The sequence below is a fragment of the Tiliqua scincoides genome, chromosome 3, assembly GCF_035046505.1.
Source record: "Tiliqua scincoides isolate rTilSci1 chromosome 3, rTilSci1.hap2, whole genome shotgun sequence".
NCBI lineage: Eukaryota > Metazoa > Chordata > Lepidosauria > Squamata > Scincidae > Tiliqua > Tiliqua scincoides.
Window position 1 is genome coordinate 190,697,667 of NC_089823.1, and position 24,581 is coordinate 190,722,247.

The 24,581-nt window shown below is 43.9% G+C and overlaps 1 protein-coding gene and 1 pseudogene across 1 annotated transcript in view; one reads left to right on the forward strand and one right to left on the reverse strand.

Annotated features, from left to right (window-relative positions):
- Positions 1-12,777: 12,777 nt before the first annotated feature.
- LOC136646135 (5S ribosomal RNA) lies at positions 12,778-12,897 on the reverse strand (annotated as a pseudogene).
- A 4,473-nt stretch (positions 12,898-17,370) lies between these two features.
- Positions 17,371-24,581, forward strand: part of PPRC1 (PPARG related coactivator 1) — a 29,065-nt gene continuing 21,854 nt past the window's right edge. The window contains exon 1 of the mRNA XM_066619847.1: positions 17,371-17,495. Coding sequence (XP_066475944.1) covers positions 17,388-17,495 — 108 coding nt within the window. The 5' untranslated portion in view covers positions 17,371-17,387. The remainder of the gene's footprint in view (positions 17,496-24,581) is intronic.

The following is a 24,581-nucleotide window of genomic DNA, read 5'->3' on the forward strand; positions in this document are numbered from 1 at the left end:
TGGTCCTAGGGTCGAAAAGGAGGCCCAGGAGCCAAAGGAGGGCCTCCCGAAACTTCCTGGGATCTTATATTTTCCAATCTCACCTAGACTTGCTGCTCATGTGGGATGTTAGATACAAGGCGGTTGCCGCAAGCCATATGTACTGGGCCAAGGAATGCATACATGACACTCCTGAACACTGTCAAATCTGAACACTGTCAAATCTGGAAGGAAACAGGCCTGGTACAGTAACTCTTTGGCTTGTGGATCTGCTTACCATGAAGGAGCATACACAGGAGCTCAGGGACAGAGCTTCGGGACTACAGCTGCTGCAGAAGTATGTTTTGGTACATGCAGGAACTTTTGATTCTAGTGTGAGCCTAAATGTGATGATCTAATTTTCTGAAATAATTTTCTATATTTAAAATTTTTTAAGAGTCTTAGGGCCAAATCTTATCCAATTTTCCAGCAGCGGTGCAGCTGTGCCAATGGGGCATGTGCTACATCCTGCAATGGGGGGGGGGCAATCATGGAGGCCTCCTCCAGATAAGGGAACATTTGCTCCCTTTCCTCAAGGCTGCATTGCACTGGAAAGTTGGATAGGATTGGGCCCTCAGGAATGTGTTTGGTTTTCTGTATTACTGTATCTAGCTGCTGACACTGTGTGGCCAGGTACACTAGGGGTCCACATTAGGAAGCACAGTAGATCAGGGCTCCAAAGACACTTCCTGCTGTTGCAAACCTCCCCTTACTCTATTTTACCCCCCCCTACCCCTGTCTCCACCCTCCCCCACTCTGTTTCACTTGCTTCCCTCCCCCTTTGGGAAGGAGCCCAAAAGAAACATTGTGCCCTATATTTGTGCACTACTTAGGTTTATATTCTCTCTACAGTTTCCGTACAGAGTTTTCACCTACCAAATGTTTATGACTAATAAAGGTTGACTTGACTTGACATTGTACCCCCTGATAAAATTTCACTTGGAGGCCCTGGTTGCATGTGGTCCATACCAGTTCCAATTTTTGTCTCAGTGGTCCACAGGCAACTAAAGGTTGGGAACCACTGCTATAGAACCAGCCATCCACCCTCTAAGCCAGAGGTGGCCAAGATTTCAACTTTAGAACTCCTGGACCTTTAACAATTGTGTAAAACAGTGTTTCTCAAGGTTTGGTGTCCACCATACCACTTAACACAGTCTACCTATTTGAAGTACCACCGGAGGTAACTGGCAATGACATCATCACCAGTGACTTTTGTGTTGAGAGGCCAGATGCAATGCAACAAACACCAGTAAGAGCCTCAGGGTGAGCAGGAGAGCTTTTCTGAGTGTGGAAAAGCATGCTTTGGAGCTCTGCCTGCTGAGCCAAGCCACCTACTGCTGTTTGTTGCATCATGTTCCTGGTCTCACTGCTGGGTGGCAGGTGTCCAAGGTTCCTGAGAGTACCACCAGCCACCATCTCAAGTACCACTGGTGGTACCCATACCACTGGTTGAGAAACACTGGTGTAGAAGCAGGAATTGCAGCAGGTGCAGCTTGTCACATGAGAGATTACAAACTGCACCTGTTGAATTCCCTCCTACACAATTGTTAAAGGTTCAGGAGCCCTAAAGTTGAAAGGTTGGCCACCCCTGCTCTAAGCTGTGATCCTTAATACTAGGTGCTTGGGTACAGGCTGTGGTATCTAATGGTAAACAAAAGGCACTCTGCAAAACTTAGGGGCGCTTTTCTGGATCACAGCTTCAGGTTTCCCAGGATTCAGCTGTCATAGCAGATAGATTTCTTAGCCGAAACCTGTTTAACTCTGCCACAAATAAAAAAGCCATGCGCCACCCCCCCCCCCCCCAAAAAAAGAAATTGCTCCAGGAATACAAGTACATACCAAGTTGTCCTTTCCACAAGTTGTAAGCTTGATTTCTGGTTATTTGATACAATAACAATAACCTCACCCACCTAGCAACGTTCAATTCTGGAGAGTGGGAATGCTCAAGAGTTCAGTGAGTTTTACCCTCCAAGTCTGTTTTGTTTTCCCTGTAAAGTGCAGGATAAAATATATGCAGTTCCTTTGAATTATCTCCATTATTTTCTGTCATCTTGTATTTCTGATGCCTTTTCTGACTCATTTTCTTTGCATCCTCTTCAAAATATAGCAGCCAAAACTGAGCACTGTGTCACGTCACATCTCTCTCCTGAGCCACAATCAGTGTTAAGCAGAGCAGGACTAATGCTTGCTGTGTCTTGGATACAATGTTTTCCTAAAGCAACACAAAATGGCTTTTACCTTCATAAGATAGGGTCAAATTAGTGACTCCTATCATGCAGCATGAGATCTAATGTAATCTTTGAGATATTTTTCAGCAAAAATATAATTGAGCCAATCACTCTCCATGATGTATACACAAGGTCTGGCTTATTGCTGATTTTCATGCTGCAGTTCAGTTTGTAGCTCAGTTTTTCACATTATAGAGAACATGTTCAGTTCTGACTTATACTAGAAGAATTATATTTGCAGACTCAAGATCTTGCATTTTAAAAATACCTGCATAAGAACATAAGAAGAGCCCCATTGGATGATGCCAAAGGCCCATCTAGTCCAGCTTCCTGTATCTCACAGTGGCCTAGGCAACAAAAGACCTGCATCCTGGTGCCACTCACTTGCATCTGACATTCTGAGGCAGCCTACTTCTAAAATCAGGAGGTTGCACATACCCGTCATGGCTTTTAACCTGTGATCTCTGTCTGAATATCCCATTGCTCCTTGAAAGCATAAAATCCTCCCCCCCCCCTTGCCAAATCTGTAAGAGTTGGAGCAAAATGTCCCAGAATCTAGGGCTGAATGCCTAGAATCAGTCTTGAAATGTGTTAAATTCTGCATATCTTGGAATATGTTAAATACTGGGGTAAGGTTTCTAGTCAACAATATTTTGTTTTCATGCATGCTTGTGCCTCAGCAGTTATCATTAGAAATCTAGTATCATGTTTTTGACACTACTGAGATCCAGATACTTAAGCAAGTACTTAAGAAGAAGAAGAGAAAGAAGAAGAAGAAGAAATGCAATAAAAGCAAAAGTAGAAAAAAATAGCAACAAACAGCAAGTGCTGTCTCTGCAAAGAAGCTGATGAAACAGTGGACCACCTAGTTAGTTGCTGTAAAAAGATCACACAAACAGACTACAAGCAAAGGCATGACAAGGTAGCAACAATGATACATTGGAACATCTGTAAAAAATACAAGCTACCTACAGCCAGAAACTAGTGGGATCACAAAATTGAAAAAGTCACTGAAAATGATGCCAAAATATTATGGGATTTCTGATTACAGGCAGACAAACTCCTATCACACAATACACCAGACATAACTGTAGTTGAGAAGAAAAACAAGTTAAAATAATTGATTTAGCAATACCAGGGGATAGCAGAGTAAAAGAAAAAGAGCTGGAAAAAATACCAAAATACAAACATTTACAAGTAGAAATTGAAAGGCTGTGGCAGAAGAAGACCAAAGTGATCCCAGTGGTGATTTGCACCCTCAGTGCTATTCCAAAACACCTTGAAGAGCACATGAACGCCATTGGGGCCACAGAAATTACCATTCACCAACTACAAAAAGCAGCTTACATCTTGTGATGATATTTATAACAGCAAAATAGGGCAAAAACCAGGCATCCCAGGTCCTTGGGAAGGACTTGATGTCTGGATAAAACAAGCTAGTCAATAACATTTACCTGACTGTGCGTAAATCTCATCATCATCATTCTGTATTGTTTCCTGTGCCAGATAATTTAAGCTCTGGTAAATTAAGATGTGATAAGAGAAAACTGTTGGATGAAATAAGTATCTTGGGCCACAACTCAAAGCACACTGAGGGCCCAATCCTATCCAACTTTCCAGCACTGGTACAACCTCAGTGCTCCCCAAGGTAAGGGAACAAATGTTCTCATACCTTGAGGAGACCTCTATGACTGCCTCTTCATCACAGGAAGCAGTGCATACCCACTGGCACAGCAGCACCAGAACTGGAAAATTGGATAGGATTGGGCCCTTACAGCCCAATCCTATGCTGCCCTGGCGCTTGGAGGAGTAGTGCCACTGAAATGGCTACAGCTGCATCTTATGGGTACTTGGGCAGCTGCCAGAGTCTTCTGGGGTAAGGGAACAAACATTCCAACTTTCCAAGGCTGATGCAGCTGTGCCAATGCGCTGCATCCTGAGATAGGGGGGCATCATGGAAGTCTCCTCAAGGTATGAAAATGTTAGTTTCCTTACCTCAGGGCTGCATTGACACCAGAAAATTGGATTGGGCCCTAATCCTATGGGCCTTACTACCAGCATTCCTTGCTCCTTGGATGCCTCAAACATGCTTTAGAAAGGGCATGTTCACAACACCCAGAGCCAGCAGTATGCATTTACCTCCAGTGGTAAGGCCCATAGGATTGGGCTCTTAGGGCCCAATAATTAAAAAAATTATTATTTGGAAGCTATATGCTCCCTCTTCTTGTGCCAAAGTGTTCGTTAGCCAGATTCAGAGCTGAGCAGAGCAGCTTGACTACTACATGGGCAACTCCAAGGCAAAGCTGCCCCATAGATGGCATTTCATCCCATTGGCACTGAAAAAAAGACATGTGAGAAACTGCTGAAGTGGAGTTGGGGTGCATTCCAGATAATGTTTAAATGTCCTCATAGCCTCAAAGCTCAAACTGGAATCCAGGAAGCTACGTTTTGCATTTCAGCAGAAAAATGCTTTGACCTAGCATCCAGTCTCTGTTTCTCCACCTTGGAAAGATGCATTGAGACAATGATGATGTCATAGACTTTGGTGCTTGTAGTGCACATGTCTGTGGAGGGAAACAGTTGGGAGTTTTTCCAGCAGTTTCAGCAAAGGACAAAAAAAACACACACACAAAAACACAGAGATGTCACAGGGATGAGTTGTTGCTATTAAAACTATAAAATGGGGAGTCTATAGGGAATTGGGTCTTTCGCAGAAACTGGTGATACAAAAGAGGTTTCCAAAGATGAGCTCATCTTGGCATAGTAGAATAGAAAGGGCTGCATCAACATAGCCAGCACCCCCAGAAACACCAACACAGCTCCTTATCCATGGAGTGGTGTCCTGATACTCGCATATCACCAGCATGACATCAGCGCATCATCACCATGATATCAGTGCATCATCATATTGACACTAAAACATTGCCAATTTAATGTCCAAGTTGCCAATGCTTGGGAAACACTAGGAATGAGCAACATACCACCCCCAACCATAGGGAGATGCCCAAGGGACACCACACACACACACCCCGCAGCATGTCAGCTCCTGTATTAAAGCCCCAGTACTACAGCCCTTGCTAGGGAAACTTCAGCTCAGATGAGAAGACATGGCATGGGGCTATACCTCACTAGTCTCTCAAAGGGGAATGTGGGTGATGGGAACCATAGCAAAAGGGCACTTGATGCACAATCAAGCTCTTACTATCTATGACAAGATATTTTGTTAACTCTTGCTTTCTCATAATTTGTTTTCAGAATTCTTATTAAGACATTCTGCCCCTGGAGGGCCTTCACATACAAACATCTATCTCATGTCTTGACCATCCCCATTCTGATCCTTTAAGGATCCCCCTGCATTGGTAAGTCAGTGCAGAGGACAGCAGGGAGGGGAGGAAGGAGGCAGGAAAGAGGGCAGATTTAGGAAAGGAAGAGGGTGCTACCAGGGTAATAGCGCTGTGGATATCCTATTACCCTCCCCAGCCTTAAACCGGCTTCTCAGATCCACTCAGACTTATGCCAGCTATATAGCTGGTGCAGGTCCAAGTAGTAGACTCATTCAGGTGGATCTACTCAGGCAAAGGAACATAAGTTCTCTTATTAGGCTTCTGGGGCCTAAAACTCCCCCATACACCCTTACAGCATTCATCCTTTTGGTGCGTGCGACTACATTGCTGTGCAGGGAGTTATGTGTGATTGGGTTGATGGTCACACTTGTTGCCTCTTTGTTAGTAGCCCTTCCCACTTTGGTTATTTCTTACCTCAGTTAAGCTCAAGGTGGGACTCTGCAGGAAGTGAGGCCTCTGTTCTCAGTATCTACAGCATCCTGAGACTTGTTAAGCTCTGGGAGCATGCTCCTCTGAGGATCCTCAGTGATCAGGAGCCCCCATTTTCTGCTTCCATAGCACCTGGTGGGTAGCAACAGGGGACAGGAGGGGCATGTCATGAACAGGTAAAGTCTAGGCCCAAGCCTGTATTCATTTTGGAACTTACAACTGCCTCTCTGCAGCTGGTGGGAAAGGAGATAATTAGTGTGAGAAAGGAATGTGTGCTTCTCAGTGGCCAGGAAAACCAGGTAGCCAATCACTGAGCAGAGCGCTTCTTGCAGGCCCAAGGACATGTTCACCAAGAGAGATTTTTTTTTACAGCTGTGTTTCTGGTTGGGAGGGGTAGGAGCAGTGTCCCAACACTAGCCTGCTAGCCAGCCCTTCTAGAAGTTTCTGACCATTTGGCATCCTGGTTGGCTGTTACAGGTGCCATTATCATAAGGGTATAAAAAGGGACCCTCAAGGACATAATGTGCTTCTTTTGGGCAGTGGTTCTTGGGTGGCACTCTGTTTGCTACTTACAGTGCTGATACCATCATGGGTGCTTGGTTGGGCAGGTAGCCTGGATGCTGCTTGTTCTCTTATGATTGAAGAAACCAGGTGAGACAGAAATGTAGTTCAGGAAGCTAGCTTTGTTATTTTAGATGTGTTTCTGTAAATCTGTATCTCTTGTAACCACTGCCTTGATAATATTTGTGTAACCTTAACTTTCTTTAAAAACAAAAATATATTTAGCAGGCCTGAGTTTAGTCTTGAGTACTAGAAATGGGAGTAAGCTGTCCAGCCTAGCTACTTGGTTGTACTACCAAAGTCTAAGTTAACCCATTACTGCTGATAATGGTGTACACATTTGGTCCCTGTTGTGTATATGCAACATTGGGCAGAAATGGCTTAAAGTTCAGAGCCTTGAGGTCTGGGTCCCTGGCTGAGAGGGAGTCCAGGGTCTGCAAGGATTGAGGTAAGCCTGTGGGGTCTCGTTGTCCCTGAACTGAAGCCCTAATGTATTCAGGGTGATGGCAGTACTACCATCACTACCAGTTTGCTATGTGGGTATTTGGTTTAATTGGCTAAGAGCTGTGCCTTGCTGTCTTAAGGGGGTACAACATACCTTGAGACTGTAAGGAATGGAAAAACCACAACTAAGAATTATAGGCCTGGCACTTGAGCTGAGATTTGGACCCCTTGCATGTCTAGTCTACCTAAGAACCTAAATTGGACAAGTAAGCCCTGGACTGCTGGGAGTTGGGACAGTGGGGCCAGCGGTGGAATGAACTGATAAGGCTGGATGCCTGGATTGTGGGTCCAATCCTTATTCAAAGCATGGTAACATCCATGTGTGCAGGTGCCAGTGATGCAGCAAGGGCAAGGAGTGCGTAGGTGTGGCTAGCTGGGTGAGCAGCTGCAGTATGTGGCACACACCAGCACAGTAAGTGGCCCATACAGTGCTCCTCTCTAATGTGCTACAGCCTCCCAGCCTGATGTGCCTATCTGCAGTGATGCAAGTTGTTAAATGCTGGATGGGGTGTTGTTTGCTTGTTTCCTGCTGTAGCTGAAGGTTGCAGAACAGCTTTGTGGAGTAGCTGTTGTGGGTTTTAGAGCTGCTTTCCCCTCTTCTCTTATCCCTGCCACAAGTATTTTCTGGGCCTACAAAAGGTGAGTGCCTTGAGTAAGTCCATTGGCTGGGCTGAAACCCATCTTGCCTGGCTCCCCATCTATGTTTTTGCGCAGTAAGCAACTAATGCCCTGCTTTGAGTGCTGTTTAGGCTCCCCTTGTGACTTGTTCCAGTATTGCCCCTGGCATGAGGAATCCTTTCAGCTGGTCCCCTTGTGTGACCTTGACATAGAGCAGGAGTGTCCAAACTTTTTGGCAGGAGGGCCACATCATCTCTCTGACACTGTGTCCGGGGCTGAATTAATTTACATTTCAAATGTGAATAAATTTACATAAATGAATATATTAGAGATGTATGAATGAGTGAAGGTCTTGCAATAGCTCAAGGCCTATAAAAGTCCTTGCACAAAGCCAGGCTAGCCTTTCCTTCACTGCCATTGCTGCATCACAGACCTGAAACAGCAAGCAGTTAACACTTGTCCCATAGCTCATGCATGATCAAACAGTCATCTTCACGCTGAGAGCAGTTGTGTCAGGCCAGCATGGGCTCCAGCAAGTCTCCGGAGGGCCAGATGCTCATTGGAGACTGGGGACTCCCAGTGGGCTGGATTGTGAGTCCCTGAGGGCTGCAAGTGGCCCCCGGGCCGGGGTTTGGGCACCCCTGACATAGAGAGATGGTATGTTTGTTTCACATGACTGTCCTTTTCCCAAGGGAGCTATCATTCTACCCTTGCTCTGTTCTACTCAAATGTTTTCCCTGGAAGTGTGTGTATGTGCGAGTGGGATCTTGAACCCTAGGTGCAGGGGCTCCTAGCAGTTCTTTGCTTTTGCCCTTTTGCTGCTGTACAACAATACCTTGACTTTTAGCCACTTGACTTTCATTGCTTTGCTTTGTTCTGTTGGCAGTTTTCAGATATAACTACGTTTTGAATATTGTCCATGTGCTTACCTCTTTTGTTTGATTTCATCCAACCTTCTACAATGTTAATTGATCTTATGTATGTCTTTCTTTTATTTCTGCTTATTTAGGTTTCACATGTGAACCCTTGTACATATAGTTATTTACATTTTTTTTGCCAACCAAAACAAACTTGAAAGCTAAATGGGACTGGGTCTCAACATTCATACATTTTTTGCTTTCATCCTGGGAGAGCTGTGGTATCCTTGTCATATTGTGTGTCTGTCTGTGTGTGGTGTCCTTGGGGCATCTCCCCATTATTGGGTGGGGGTGGTACCCATTGCTGTGTTATTCCTGGTGGCTGAAAATCGTATGTTCCCCCAGTATTGGCCCCCACCTGCCCCCATCCCCTGCTCAGTTCACCCTGGTGGCATCTAAATAGGATTGGGCTCTGGGGCATTTCTTGTGGTGCAGAGGTGTCAGCTGGGTACATAATTTGTTCTTGTTTTCAGGAGTGCATGCTATCTGATATCACCCAAACTTCAACCTCTATTATGGTAAATATAGCAAATATTTAAAAGACAGTATAAGCCTCCAGTGATCCCTACTCTTGAGGAATCCCAGACTTAGATAATGTTACACCCCTGGAACTGCTCGGTGTGTAAGCATGTAACTGTATATTAAAAGGACAAAGACAAATAACACTCTCCTCAGGCATCCAATCTAAAAGAACAAAGAAAAATTAAGTACATAAAGCAACACTCAGAACACACACAGGGAGTATTCACTAGAAGAATCTGATAATCACAAGAATCTTCACACTCTGATGCTAATAGCAGATGCTAGTCAATAAAATGCCACAGAGAGTTAAGCTTCATACTGCTATTGTGTTGGCACAAATGTTTCCAATGCAATAAATGCCTGTTGAAAATCTACAGCCTAAGATCAGTAATATAGCATTGTAGTTCCATAGTAAACAAAGTATAAGCACAGAATAAGTCCAAAATATGAATACAAAGAAAAAACTTGCAAGATAACTCCTGAATTCCTCAGTAGCTGTAGTCTCTTTCAAGTGGGGAAATTCAAGATTCCTCAGTGTAATCTACTAGAGCAGAGGTGTCAAACAAAAGGCCTGTGGGCTGGATGCAGCCCACAAAAGCTCTTTATCTGGCCTGTGTGATCATTGGGCTCTCCTAGCACCACCATCAGCTGCTGAGCTGCAAAAGGACTCACCAACAAAAATGGCACTGCTGAAGGGGCAGTGCTGGGAGAGCCCAATTATCCTGCAGGCTGCTTTTTCAGCAGTGCTGCTTCTGCTAAGGCATTACTTTACCTATCAGCTACTGAGCTGCAAAGTGATGCCTGGCAGAAGTGGCGCAGCTAAAAGGACAACCCGCCTGATTATTGGGCTCTCCCTTACCTTGAAAATATGATCAAGATTTGCATATTTTCTCTTCTGTCATTTGCAGTTGAGAAGTGCTTGTTTCCTAGGTGAGAAGTGTTTATTTCTGGTCATCATCTGCTTAATGACATCACTTACTGCTTAATAACATCAGTTCTAGCCCTCAGCAGCAGGCACCATGAATGGTATTTGGCCTGCTGGATGAAATGAGTTTGACACCCCTTTATTAAGCGTTAAATGTAATGTCCTGAAAAGTTTCAAGACTATTTTGAATGCTTTATACTAGTATATCAGACTGTTCTTCATCTGAGCTATGAGAATTAAGGCTGCAATCCCATGTAGACTTTCCTGGGAGTAAAAATACCATTGGATTTTAAGGGGACTTGCGTCTGAGTAGACACACATAGGATTGAGCTGTCTTTCAGTTCATGGCCCAGAGCCTTTTGTTCTTCAGAGTCAGAAATTTAATACATAGTGTGCTGACAATGCCAGCCTCATCATCATGACCATATGTGCAGCTATGAAGTAGTCTCTGAAGATGGAAAGTCTGAATGAGATGAGCAGAGGGGAAGCTAGTGAGGTTTATAGGGGATTAGGAAAATATTTGAAGGTATGGGAGAACAGAGGCACATGAAGGGATCACTGAAGGCAGGAATATCAAGTAACTTCTATGTTGCAATCAAAGGATAAATGTGTGAATCTGGGGTTTGGTACAGCCTAGAAGAGGGGACAACTCTCCCCTAATAAAATGCTACTTTTTAGCAAGTCAATTTTTGAGAGCTTGATACTTTATTTGTAAAGCTAATAGCTAGGTTTCTCAGATTATATCACCCAGGTTATATAATTTTATATATTTGTCAACTTTAATTTTTTCAGTGTTAGTCATGTGTTGCCTTGTATAACTAGTTTATTGTTGCTGGATACAGTACCCATTCCTAGGCAGGGAGAAGGCTGCCAGGTCTCGGAGGAGGAGTAGGCATCATATACAAGAAATATGCCCTGGTTCCTAATTTCTGAGGCCAAGGATTCATCCCCAACCATACATAGTGATATGGCTAGTTTAGTGTGGGTGTTTTTGTGTGGTCAGGGTGAGGGATGTGACATGATAGTGTTGATTCTCCTGCTAATGTTCATTCAAGGTGAATGCAAAACCTTGACATTATGTTCTTGATACTATGATATTAACATAAATACACTCTGGAAACTATTGAAGAGACAGCTGTTGAATAGACTCTAACATTGTTGCTTTTGTTAACAAAATCCTATTTAGTTGTTCCCAAAGTGCATTGCGATGCCCTGGGGCATCATGAGGCATCTCTGAGGCATTGTGGGATGGCTGCTGCCTGGTAGCAATACTGTGGCGCAAGCCTCCCAGCAGCAGCAGGAGGCCTGTAGTGGTGGGCAGAGCTGCAGCAGTGAAACCTGCTCACTGGGAAGGGAAAAGCCCTCCTTCCTGTCCTGGCCCACTTTACCACTATTTCTGGGCTACTGCTAGGGCTTTGAACCAGGAAGTAAGCCGTCATCTTTGTGTAATCACCAGTTACTTCCAGGTACAGAGGCGTCATAAGGATAGAAAGACTGGGAAGTGCTGTCCTATTCTCTTACTTCAGAGGGAGGTCCAATTCTTAAAATAAAATGCACCAATGTCTATATGTAACATTTTTGGTTTTTTTATGCCTTATGTGGTATGCCTATACAATAGTCATATGCAGGGAAGTGAGATAGTAGCAGGAGGTCTCATTAAAGCTAAGAATACCTCTGTTTCACAAATTGCTGTGACAGGCAGTTAAAATTTTAATTTCTGCTTCTGTCATATCTACCCAGCAATACACGTGCAGTACTATATGGTGTTTCACTTCCTTATTCTCCAATATTCCACAGTCCATTGCTATGTCAATGTACACCTGTTATGCATTGTTCACAAAAAGTGTGTAGGTAGAAAGGAGGAAAAGTAACTTATGGGACTATAGGATGTATTCTCCGACTGCCACCTATAGAAATGGAACTTAACATTTTAAAAAATGTTTTGTATCATGCTTTTTTGGGATTAGGAAAGAATAGTTAAATTTTCTACCAAAACTTTTTAAATGGGAAAGCTGATGGGTCTATAGTTGCTACAAACAATCTTCAGGGTGAGTTCCTAAACAAGAGTTTAGAGACTCAACAGTCACAGAAACTTTGTGTGTGAAAATAATAGTGAGAATTGGGGTATAAATAATACAACACATGGACTAAGGGGATTTCAGTTTTGTTAATGAGTCCTTTGTTACTAAGGTGGCAATTCTATATTTACATACTTAGGAGTAAATACTATTGAATAAAATGGAATTTACTTCTGAGTAGACATGCATATGATTGTGCTGTAAGTCCCCTCAATGTCAAAGATGCCTCTCTGTCACAAGAACGCCATGCCCAACAGAGGTTTTGTGCCCTCTGACTTTCCCCATGGTACCCCTTCAGCCAGCAAGTGTTTCTCAACCCTATAGGCATGCCTGGGAACACCACCTACATGGGAACGCCACCTACAGATTGATCAGGAAAATACCATGCTGCTGCAGCTATTTGAGACAATGGCAGAGATGTAACTTCACTGAATCAGAGTTGACTGTGTTCCTTTTGGGGTACCTTTGCCTTGCAGACAAGGTGTATGTTGTAAGAGCAGTGAGAGATGTCTCTCTAGAGACTACATCATGGTTATAATAACATCTGTTGTATCTAGTCCAGCACTGAGGGAGTTCTGTAAGGAGAGATGTATGTTTGGTTGGCAACCTTCAGTCTCAAAAGACTATGGTATAAGCCTACAGCACCCAGTATTCCCAGGCGGTCTCCCATCCAAGTACTAACCAGGCCTGACCCTGCTTAGCTTCCGAGATCAGACGAGATCGGGCATGTGCAGGGTATGGAAAGACCCTGACTTCAGAGTTCATGGAGTCTATTCACCAATTTGCTACCAGCTCCTCCCACTGCTCTGGACAGCTGACTTTCTCATCTTGGTGCTCTGGATGACTCTTTTATCAAAGCTGATTTTAAATTCCTTGATACTTTTAATTCCAGTGATTTTGGAAATATATTGGTCTTGACTACAGCTATCCTGGCATAAAACAAACAATATAATTTATTAGGCAAATTATCTCCTGCTAACTGGAGACAGTGAAGCAGTAGCTCTCATATTTAGCAGGGGGGGGGGGTAACAACTATCCCAATTGATCTTACCACAGCACTCCTCCCAGAGGTTGTTGCCAATGTCCCCTTTGTGTGCGCTTTTACATGGTGAGTTGCTTTGGGACAAAGAACCAGCTTCTCATTTGTTTTACTATGATCACTTCGATCACTTTTTAAAAAAGTGGTTCATACATATGATTATGAATATATTCTATATGGATGTAGCCTAGCACAAGCTAGAATAACCAGAGTATCAGATTCTGTGCTTCATTTTAGTTAAGATTCATTCCTCTGCTCTGGAACTTCTTCAGAAGCTAGTCAAGACCCTTGAAACCAGAGGTGTGTCCCCCTTTCACATGGGCTGGGACTGTTTTTCTTAGCTTCTGAAAGCTGACTGTAAGAGTTCTGAACACATACAGGAGCCCACTCTTCCACCTGAATGATTCATACATTCATGCATACAGTATGGGAATACTGGGAAAGCAGGGAATAGGGGCAAAGTTCAAGTGACATTCAGATGGTGGTAGGAAATACAGTACATCAAATACAAATTATTTCATATTTATGTCTGATTCTGGCAGAAATTACAGAACAATCAATTATGGTAGAAAGAGTAAGAGAATCTTATAAAGCAGTGGTTCTCAAGCACTTTAGCACTGGGACCCACTTTTTAGAATGCCAATCTGTTGGGACTAACCAGAAGGATGTCATTAACCTGGAAGTGATGTCATGACCAGAAGTCACATCAAGCAGGAAAACTTAACACCCCATATGACAAAATCAAATTATGTAAATTAAAAGTTTACAATAAGTACAAGTTCAAAAATTTATTTAAAATAAATAAGAACCCTCCTAACCCTTCCAAGCAGTTGCTGATCTGTTGGCTATCATTGTTAAAAGCATAGTACATACATATATACAGGGCATAGTTAGTAGCTGATTAAAAGTATAGATCTAACATTTTCGCCATGGTAGCATCAGGTCTAATATATTAATAAATACACATTGAAATGAATGGGGACCCACCTGAAATTGGCTCGTGACCCACAGTTTTTTTGTGGTTTTGTATTTCTAGTCATTGTTAGTCGCCTTGGGTCCCTTCTGGGAGAAAGGCGGGGATAAAAATACAGTTAAATAAATAAATAGCAGTAGATGATAGGACATCCATGGGGCAGGGCCATTGAAACGCAGAGAAGGACCACCCCACCACCTGCTAGCTCGTTTATTGCACTTGAACTGCAAAGCTACGCTCTCTCGGAATGAACTTCAGGGTAAACGCGCCTAGAATCATGCTGGATGTGCCCTCCTACTAGAAGTGGGGCGTCTGATGAGCCTGGGCGGCTGCATCTGGGCTGGGCTGGCTCTAGAAGCGTAAGCTGCTTGACTCTTGCAGCCTACAGCGGCTTCCTTCCTAGCAGAACTTCAGCTCGGTGGCGTAGCTGGAGGGGGGCAGCTGGAGGGGGGCGTAGCACTCAGGCTGGCAGCGAGGCGGGCAACCGTACGGCTCCGTTTTGCTCCCCGCGCCGGGAATGGCTCCGAAGGGGGGGCCGCTTGCCCGCCTCGCTGCCAGCCTGAGTGCTCCGCCCCCCCCTCCAGCCACGCCACTGCTCCAGCCAGGTTTAGGGCAGGCTACTCCGACGCCGCAGCCGAACAACCCACATGGCAGGAAGGCAGACATGAAGCAGAGCCTGTAGGCTGAGACTTCCGGCCTCTAACCGCGGGAAAATGAGGCCACAAAGAGGAGGTCCTGAGTGACGTCAGCTACTCTGGAAGGGGGTTGCCCCCGCCTAAGATGGAAGCGTGCCCGCCTGCAAAATGTCTTCTTTGTCTCTGCAGAGATGCATACATCGGAATAGCTAGCATTTTAATGCTGGAGTGTATTATTGTTGTCGTATAGTAAATGCCTCACTGTCTCAGAGCCCAGTCCTAGGCATGTCTACTCAGAAGTAAGAACCATTATACTCAATGGGGCTTACTCCCAGGAAAGTGTGAGTAGCAGTGGTTCCCAACCTGGGGTACCTGTACCTGCACCCTAGGGGTACTTGCTAGGATCTTTAGGGGTACGATACTGAATAACAGCAGAAAATGGTTGGTCTTGTATTAGGATGTCTTGCAGGGACTGGCAAAGTAGGAAGGAGGTTAGCTGGTTGGCTGAAAAAGTCCCACCAACTGCTAGCTTTTGGTCATCAATTTGTGTATTAAGATCAAGTGAAATATTCTCTATCAGATATGGATCTGTAGTTGAAAACATATGTTTGAAATAACCAATTATATTAATTACAAATATTCTGCTGATAGGATGGGTATAATTTATGAAAATGGGCTGCCAAGGGGTAGTCAAGTGAAAAAAACAGAGGAAACCACTGGTGTAGAGGGTTGCAACCTCTGGCTGCAATCCACACTATCCACACTTGCCAGAAAGTAAGCCCCATTGACTATAATGCTTAGTAGACATGCTTAGGATTGGGCTGTAAGTCAGCATTCAAGCCTTGCTGTTCCGCACTGTGTTTGCTCACAGCAAAAGTAGCATAAATAAAACAGAACATTAGCAGACCGAATGTGCAACATTTTGTAAAACATTGGTGAGAAATGTCCTAACTCTCTTGTTTTGGACTCTGTCAGTCTTAACCTTGCAGTCTGCACCCCTGCCCCACCATATCTATGTGTGCATTCTTGCTGTCTGGTCTCTATTATCTTGCCTTAAAAAAAAAAAAAGCCTTCTCAGGGCCCAATCTTATCCAATTTTCCCCCGCACTGGTGCAGCTGCAATGCAGCCCCAAGGTAAGGGAACACATGTTCCCATAAGGATGTGAGTGCCTCCCCACCACAGGATGCAGTACCCATTGGCATGGCTGGACTGGCAATGGAAAATTGGATAGGATTAGACCCTCAGTACCCAATCCTATCCAATTTCCTGCACTGATGCAACCATGCCAATGGGGTGTGGGCTGCATCCAGTAGTGGGGGGCAGTTATGTGGGTCTCCTCAAGGGAAGGTTTGTTCCCTAACCTTGAGGCTGCATTGCAGCTGGAAAATTGGAAAGGATTGGGCCCTTAAAGCCTAATCTGCCCATCCCATGCTCAAATTCAGAAGTCTGCTTCTCATAAGAAAAGCCTGGCTGCATCAGGCCATAGGCCCATCTAGTCCAGCTTCCTGTATCTCACAGTGGCCCATCAGAGATGTGTGTCCTGGTGCTCACCCCTTGCATCTGGCATTCTGAGAAAGCTTACCTCTAAAATCAGGAGGTTGTACATGGCTTGTAACCTGTGATTGACTTTTCTTCCAGAAATCTGTCCAATCCCCTTTTAAAGGCATCCAGGCTAGATACCATCACTGCATCCAGTGGTAAGGAGTTCCACAGACTAATTGCACTAATTACTAATCATCTGTCTCCTTTTTGCCTACACTCTATGTACAGGATACTATACTTTTGACAGTCTGGTCTCTGCACTTGGCCAAAGTAATACAATTTGAATAATAGTGCAATCCCAGGCATGTCTACTCAGAAGTAAGTTTAATTGAATACAATGGGACTTGCTCCCAGGAAAGTGGGTATAGGGTTGCAGCCCAAGTCCTGCAGCAGTGACATGATTTGGGGATCACATTTAATACAGCAGTTTTATCCTATGTGATATAACTTTATGGTGAAAAGGTTAGGCCAGTGGTTCTCACACTTTTAGCACCAGGACCCACTTTTAAGAATGGTAATCTATCAGGACCCACCGGAAATGATGTCATGACCAGAAGTGACATCATCAAGCTGGAACATTTTTAACAATCCTAGGCTGCAATTCTACCCACACTTACCCAGGAGTAAGTCCCATTAACTATTATTGTTAAAAGCATATACATAGCAGCCTGTTCACAGTACAGATCTGTAACATTACCTCAAATGCAGTCACATACCATAAGAGCATTAACTCTAATATATTAAAAATAAAATATTGAAATGAATGGGGAGCCACCTGAAATTGGCTCGCGACCCACCTAACGGGTCCCGACCCACAGTTTAAGAAACACTGGGTTAGGCAAATTATTCCCTACTAAAAGTGCTTACTTGGCACTGTCCTTTACCAGGTAGACTACAATTCCCATGATGCTCTGGAGTTCATTGTGGCTCCCGAAATGCTCCGCGCGAGAAAAACCTTCCATTTCCTCCAGTTCTCGTCGCGTTGCATTCTGGGAGATAGAGTTCTACAGTTGCCGGCTGTGTTGGCGGAGAGGTTTGCGAGGAGGTGCCAAGATGGCGGCGCTGTGGGGTGGCGGCGCTGGACACGCCGGGGCTGGAGGAACCCTCCCTCTGCGAGGGGCCCCGGAGCCCGTGGCGGGCAGCGACCTCTCCTCCACGCAGGTACCGGCCGGGCCAGGCGTCGGAAGGGGGTTGGCAGTCTGAGGCAGCCGGGCCGGCCAGCTCCGAGCGGACACGTGGAGGCGGCGTGGCCGGCTTGGGGTGGCGGCGCCGGCGCCGGCCAGCTCCAGTGGGAGGGCGCGCTCCTGACGCCTCTGGGCCGGGGCGCTGAGGCGGGACGGAAGACCCTGGAGCTGGGAGGCAGCCTGGGTGGTCGGGCGAGGGAAGGGAAGGGAGGTCTTGGGTCGCTGGAGCCAGCTGAGCTGGAGGTGCTGTGGTGGGCTCCGGGGCTGCCTGCAGCCTGTGGGTGGACGAGGAACTGGTCTGGAAAGCGCTTGAGGGTCGCGCTGTGATGCCAGGACAGGCAGGCAGGCTGCAGGAGTTGGGGGCCTCTAGGTTGGAAGATGTTGACTTTCTAGGGTTGGGGCGCTCCACACTAGAGTCCCTGACCAGATGGGGTCCTCACTGGGTGGAGCACTGAGGCGCGGTGACCCACTTGATATACTGGGGTGTATTTTGGCTTCTTTGACTGGGCAGTAGGAATATTTGCAGCATTTTGGCTGGGGTCATTAGTGGCATCCCAGCACGTGGATGGGTGTGGGGCACGTACACCATTGCTTTAAATAACTACGGCCCAGAATGGGTCCTCTTATTATTCTTATTATTATTAACAGTATTTATATACCGCTTTTCAACTAAAAGTTCACAAAGCGGTTTACAGAGAAAAAATCAATAACTAAATGGCACCCTGTCCCAAAAGGGCTCACAATCTAAAAAGATGCAAAAAGAATACCAGCAGACAGCTACTAAAACAGACACTGCTGGGGTGAGGTGGGCCAGTTACTTTCCCCCTGCTAAAAAAAAAAAATGGAGCACTCACTTGAAAAAGTGCCTCTTACCTAATTAGCAGGGGTCCTTTTGTTTTATTATCTTTTGTAATACAGAAGTCTGCCTCTGGGGGAAGGGGATTTATTGCCTGTACCTTTTCCTACATGCAAGGTATCCCTCCTGTAAAAGGGTTTTGACTGCTAGATGCAGGGAGGTGGCAGTGAGATGCAAGTATCATGTGGTCATGTCTGTGCTGCTTGAGGCATCTGGTGGGCTGCTGTGAGATACAGGAAGCTGGACTGGAGGGGCCCTGGGCCTGATCCAGCGGGGCTCTTATGTTCTTATGTTCAAATCTGGGATTCGGGGAGAAATATGCTTGACGGGCAGAGTTTTTACTGTTCTCTTACATAAAACTGGGCCCTGATGCTTTTGCTTGCCTCAGCTCCTCCTTTCTCTCCCCTTATTTCTGGGTGTGTTCATAGCCTCCCACTTGCTGATCCTGTTCAACCCCATTTGATGATGATGATGCCTTTCAGCGGCTCTTATTTATTGTGTGTGTGCATGTCTGTCTGTTCCACCCAACAGCTTTCCCTGTTCTCAAATCTGATCCTGCCAGCATCCCTGAAAACCGTTGGTTTTTTTTTTAAATTATGTTGTAGACAAGACTTTGTAGTTTCCAGGAAACAGTTTAAAAGAGAAACCATGTATGGGAATTGAGAACATAGGCTTGTGTTTGGAATGTTAAATAGCAGTAATGTGCACGCCGGCCCCTTTGCAGTCTGTTCACCGGAAGAGTCTGCTGGGACTCCAGCTGGACTTCTTCACTTAGGATTCTTCCTTCCGTACACGTACTATGAGACAAATACACCATGTGTAATTTCAGACTGTGCACCATCCATGCAAAAACACAAAAGCTTGTTCCATTACTCTGCATTACTCTGCAAGTGTGATAAAGGGAAAGTGATTAATATAATCTGCATATTACCAGCATACTCTAGTTCTGATTAATGTGGGAGAACTCATTCATTTGCTTCCTAGTAGTTGACAGTGATTACTTAGCTTATTTGCATTGAGTTTGAAGCTGTACAGTATCTTTGTCTTGCCTGGCATAATTTGCTGATCAAAGAGCCTGTGCTTGTCTCCATTTGCTGCTTGTCACCGTTCCCTTTGACTGTCATATTCAATTTTGCTCTGCAGTAACCCTGTGCCTACAGTACTATTTTCTTCTCTGGCATATCCTATTTTTGTTGTGTCTGGTACAAAAGAGAGAAGGGAGAGATGGAGATTGTTATGGTAAACATCCTGCTTATCTTCCTACAGTAGAGTGATTGAGGTGAAGGCAGGAAACTTTTGAAAGAGAGCAAAATAAACTGCTTTATCAGAGTTTGGAGTTTAAATCATAATAACAGTGGCTGGAGATCTGTGTTTTCCTGTGTGATACTCTTAAGGATTTTTGGTTTGTGAGTGCATGTTTGTCTGTAACTCCTGCTTTCTCTCTTCCCTCTGATCCCAAGCTTTAAGCTTGGTCCTTACCTCTTTACTGTACTGGGGCATAACATTGTCACTATGTATTTATGAGAGTAAATACTATGCATTTATGAGGTGTGTTGAATTGAATAGAACTTATGGACTTGATTATGGTGGTCCTTTCAGAAGGGCAATCTGAAAATTTCAGAAGCTGGGTAGGATAGGAAGTGACCTACAAAATTTGTGAACCACAGTGAGTCACTGCACTGTGATGATCTAGCTTTGTGCAGAGTGGTGCTGGGGTCAGGGATCTGCTATATATCTTGTATAATCTTTTTGTGGTTTGGGATATATTTGCAACTCTGGGTTGCAGATTCTGCCTGCAGACTCATTAGAAATAGGTGATTGATTCAGGCTTGGTGAAAGGAATCTGCTTCACCTGCAGTAATCCGCTGATGTCACTTTGCCTCCTAAGTGAGAAAATGCTTTTGATAGCAGTGACCTAATTTTTTTGTGGAAGGAGACTGGAAACATTACATACTTTTTGAAGGGAACCATTTGAGCCATCACCTCTTTTAAAATTATAAGCTTAGTTTTTTCCCGCCTAGATGATGCCTTTAGAGGAGGAGGTACAGTACATACCCAGTAAGTCAAACTCTGGCTATAGTTCCCAACACACATCATGAAAAAACATTGCAAAGTCCCAGGTTTCTCCATCTGTATCTGTTTTCTAAAACTTTTATCATATTTCCCATAAATACTCACCTATAAGGTGAGATATTTATGCCAATAAATCAAGCATATATTTATGCCAAATAAATCAAGATATTTATGCCAATAAATCAAGCATCTCCTCCCCTTATCAGTGAGTTCACTCAGGGGTCAGGGCTGTTCAGGCAACTCCTGGCAGCCAGGAGAAGCCCAGAGAACAATGCAGAGAGAATTAGGGCAATTAGTCTCCAGGGCAACTCCTCCAGGACAAGCTTCAGCCAAAGTTAACCTTTTCATACCTCCTGAGAAAAAAGTAAGCCAGGGCTCAACACTTCAATTTAAATCAAGCAAGCCTTGTTCACTTTGGCAGGATCACACCCAAACCCTTCTACACCCTCCTTCCGTTTTGCAAATGTGTGGCATTTCAGGAGTTGCCTGAAACACCAGGTTGTAATCCTCATTTTCATCTAAAACAAAGTCCTAGGCTACAATTCAGTGTGCCATTACTTATGAATAACACCCATGGAAAGCAGTGGGTCTACTTCTGAGTAAATCATGTTGCAACTATGTGTAGCTATGCTTGCTTACACTCGGTCCTTGTTGCTTGTCCCTCTGCTGTGAATTGATTTGCACACTCCCAGTTATGTGTTATATATTGTATGTTATACATAGAGCCTTTGGTTTAACACACCAGGCACATTAAAGGAGGATTTGGTATGTTGTTTATAGTGCACTTATTCTGATAGTATTTACAAAAAGGTTATGAAGACCAGAATTTAAAAAGTTAATGAATAAAAATGTATCTTTTGATCTTTTACTAAATTTTTAAAAAATTGAAGACTACAGTTCTAAGGTAATAATTTCAGGTTTTTTCAGGTAGGTTTTTTCAGGATTTGGCCTCTGGTAAAATCAGACAAAACTAGTCAGACACCCCCTAACTTGTTCAAGGGCATAGAAAATTCCATACTTTTGGGCTCAAAACGTGCCCTTGGCGTATCTGTGACATTAACTTATACTTGAGCATCTATGGTAGTTCTTATACCCCTGGATTTATTTTACTTTATTTTGGGTGGGGTAGGGCACTGATGCTTAGAGACAGTGCCTAGAGGAAAGTTAGGGTGTAAGTCTTTTGTGGGGAAGCTGTTTTATAGCCATTGGTGCTATATACAGCAATACGAAAACTTCAGGTTTGGCTTGAGCAATTCTTAGTAGAAAGAGACAACATAACATTTTGAAACTTGAAAAGAGAAGTGCTCATGCATAATGTAGTTGCTGTTTTGAACTATATATTCTGTAGTGAAATTCTCTTTGCATGGTGTTGGCATCATCTTTCACTTTTTGAAGTGCTTTACAAATATTACTGATGAGAGAGGCATCTCTCCCTTTGCTGTTACTTTGACTGACCCCATCCCTTTGACCTGAGATGGGCAGTGGCTAGTTGTGGAGTTGTATAAATACAGTAATATATTTTGAATTATCCATGTAGAAATTGCAGAACAGTGTTGCAGCTCCACTGGGATGCTCAATATGAAAAGAATTTAAACTGACTGGTTGGGCTTTGTCATGGAGAAATTTGGTGACTAAGAGATAAAACCAAATTGTTCCCAGGTATTCATGGAGTACTGCCAACTCTTGTAATTAGATCATCATCCTGCTGTGCAAAGCCCAATAATTTCAATTGGATGTGTCTAGGGCGGGGGCTCTTAAAAATGCTGTGGGTGGAAACATGTTCCTTGGCTACTTTTCTATCCAATTTGGCACATTTTTCTCCTTCCTGACATTGACTGCTCTGGGTATATGCATTGCATCTCTGAGGTCACTGCTGCTTTACTTGAAGGGTAGGAGTGGCTATAGTGAGAAGTCCGAATGGTCTGTCATGGAGTTGCAGCACTGGCATTGGTAGGAACAATCAGTTATTGTCATTTATAGAATCTCATCCATGAACATGGTGCTTTCCATAGTATAGAAAAAGTATGCATAAGTAGCATAGTATGGTAAAAACTGTTTATCTGGTATAAATGTGGATTGCTGGCTAATCAAATTTTCTTGTTAACTGAGTGAATGACATGAAAAAAGCACAAACATCATGAGGAAAAAAATGCAATTGTAAGGAACAAACAACTTCCACAAGCGTGTAAAAATAATACTGCATCCATTTAGATTAGATGGAAGAGGAATTGAATGATCATATGTGACAGATACAGATATGTGACATCTGCTGGTTAACCGGGTTTTTAAAGTGCCAGAAAATACAACTTTTACTGAATTAAGGAGTTTAAGGATGAGGACATTTGGGACAATTTGGGAAACCCATTTACTATGGGAAACTATGGACATTTGGGAAACCCACATGTACCCATATGTAGGATATGGTTATAGAAAGCAATCCAGACTGGCACTTGCTTGCAAAGCAGAATAATTCTTGCATCAGCTTATCACCAATGAGACCCTTATAGTGATCTCTGTACATGAGATTGTGGATGAGAAAAGTTTTTTCGATACTCTTAAGACTTCTGTGGAATGCTGTAGCGTGAAATTCAGAATTTGTGTAACTCTGGCTTGAGAGCTGAAATGTAGAATCTTAGTGGTTGACAAGTACATGTGTAGTGTGGAAACCTGACTAATTCATAGTTCTCTAAAAAGCTAAAAGGAGCCTGTACAACATGTCTCCCTGCATTGCTTTTCTGATATAGCAAGATGGGACAGTTTGTGGCATCATCTTGCTGTAAGCTGTGGGTCTAGTCTTAAACCAAACAGATTTAGCCGTCTTTCTTTCCCACCACCAGTCTGACCCCAGATCCAGTATTGCAAAATTTATTTCTTTATTTGCAAAATTTCTGTTTGCTAATCTGGCTCTATGCAGGTCCCCAGAACCTGTGTGGAGCCAGACTTGGCCCCACCTGAGCCCTCCAGAGGCCACTGGAGCTGTGCTCCAGTCACCTCTGGAGGCTCTTCTGAGGCCCGTGGGTGGCTGCAAGCTAGAAGTGCTAGAGAGGCACTTCTGATTTTCACCCCTAGGACTTCTGGAAGCCATTCTGAGGCCTGTGGAGGCTGTGCATGGCATTCCTGTGGGTTCCAGGAAAGGTGACGATGGTTCACCTGTATGTGTAGGTTTAAATACTCTGTCTGGAATTAAGTTGCAGTAGACTAGCAGTGTGGAGAATATTCTCTATGTGTTGAGGCACAAAAATGCAGTGGGGATTACTCATGGGCAGTCTTATTTCTATCCCCCATTCATGACCATTCTTCTTTCTAGGAAACTTTGTCCTTTAGGTCCTCCTACAGTTACATTTTTCTAGTAATAAAGGGCAGCAGGGCAGGTAGAAGACCATGAAGCATGAAATTACCATATCTGTTGACAAGCTGCATCACAACCAGCAAGAAAACTACCAGAGGGAAGGCAGGCTTTTAAAAAAAATTCAGTAGGATTCCCATCTAAATGTGTTGGTTCAGTAGTGGAAAAGCATTTGCCTGAACGGAATGACTATTTCCTCCTGGTGGTGCAAATTCAGTCAGTCAGCACTGATTGAAGAGTGTTGCTAATTAGTGTTTCATCTTGCTCTCACAGAAGCTGCTACACTGAAATAGGAAGGAGCACACCAAAGCTCCTCTCTACTTTTCCCCAACTTTATTGTCTGAAATAGGGAGTTGAAGCAGAACAGAACCCATATTTGTACTGATTCATTGATATTCCTTAACATTGCTCTTTAGCAGCTAACTGAAAAGTGACGGTAACTGTTTTAGATGCTTTTCAAGGAGAAAATCACTCTTTCGTTTGCAGTGTAACCCTATAAAATTATTCATATTATAGTTATTTAATTTGAGGGGAATTTTTAAATAGTTTTGAATTTTTAAGCACTGATGTCTAAAATATACCAGAAAATAACTACAGGGCCACTGCCTGCATTAGTGATCTGTACAGAGAGCTGCATTTGATGGCTTGACATTTCTTTTTGTGGTGATTCATTTTGAAAACCTCTCATGTGACTGGCTTAGGAAAGTGCATGCTGCAGACTAATAGACAGCAGGCTATGGGAAGATGGTTGGGAATGAGAACTAGCACATGATGGCACTTGCAGCTTT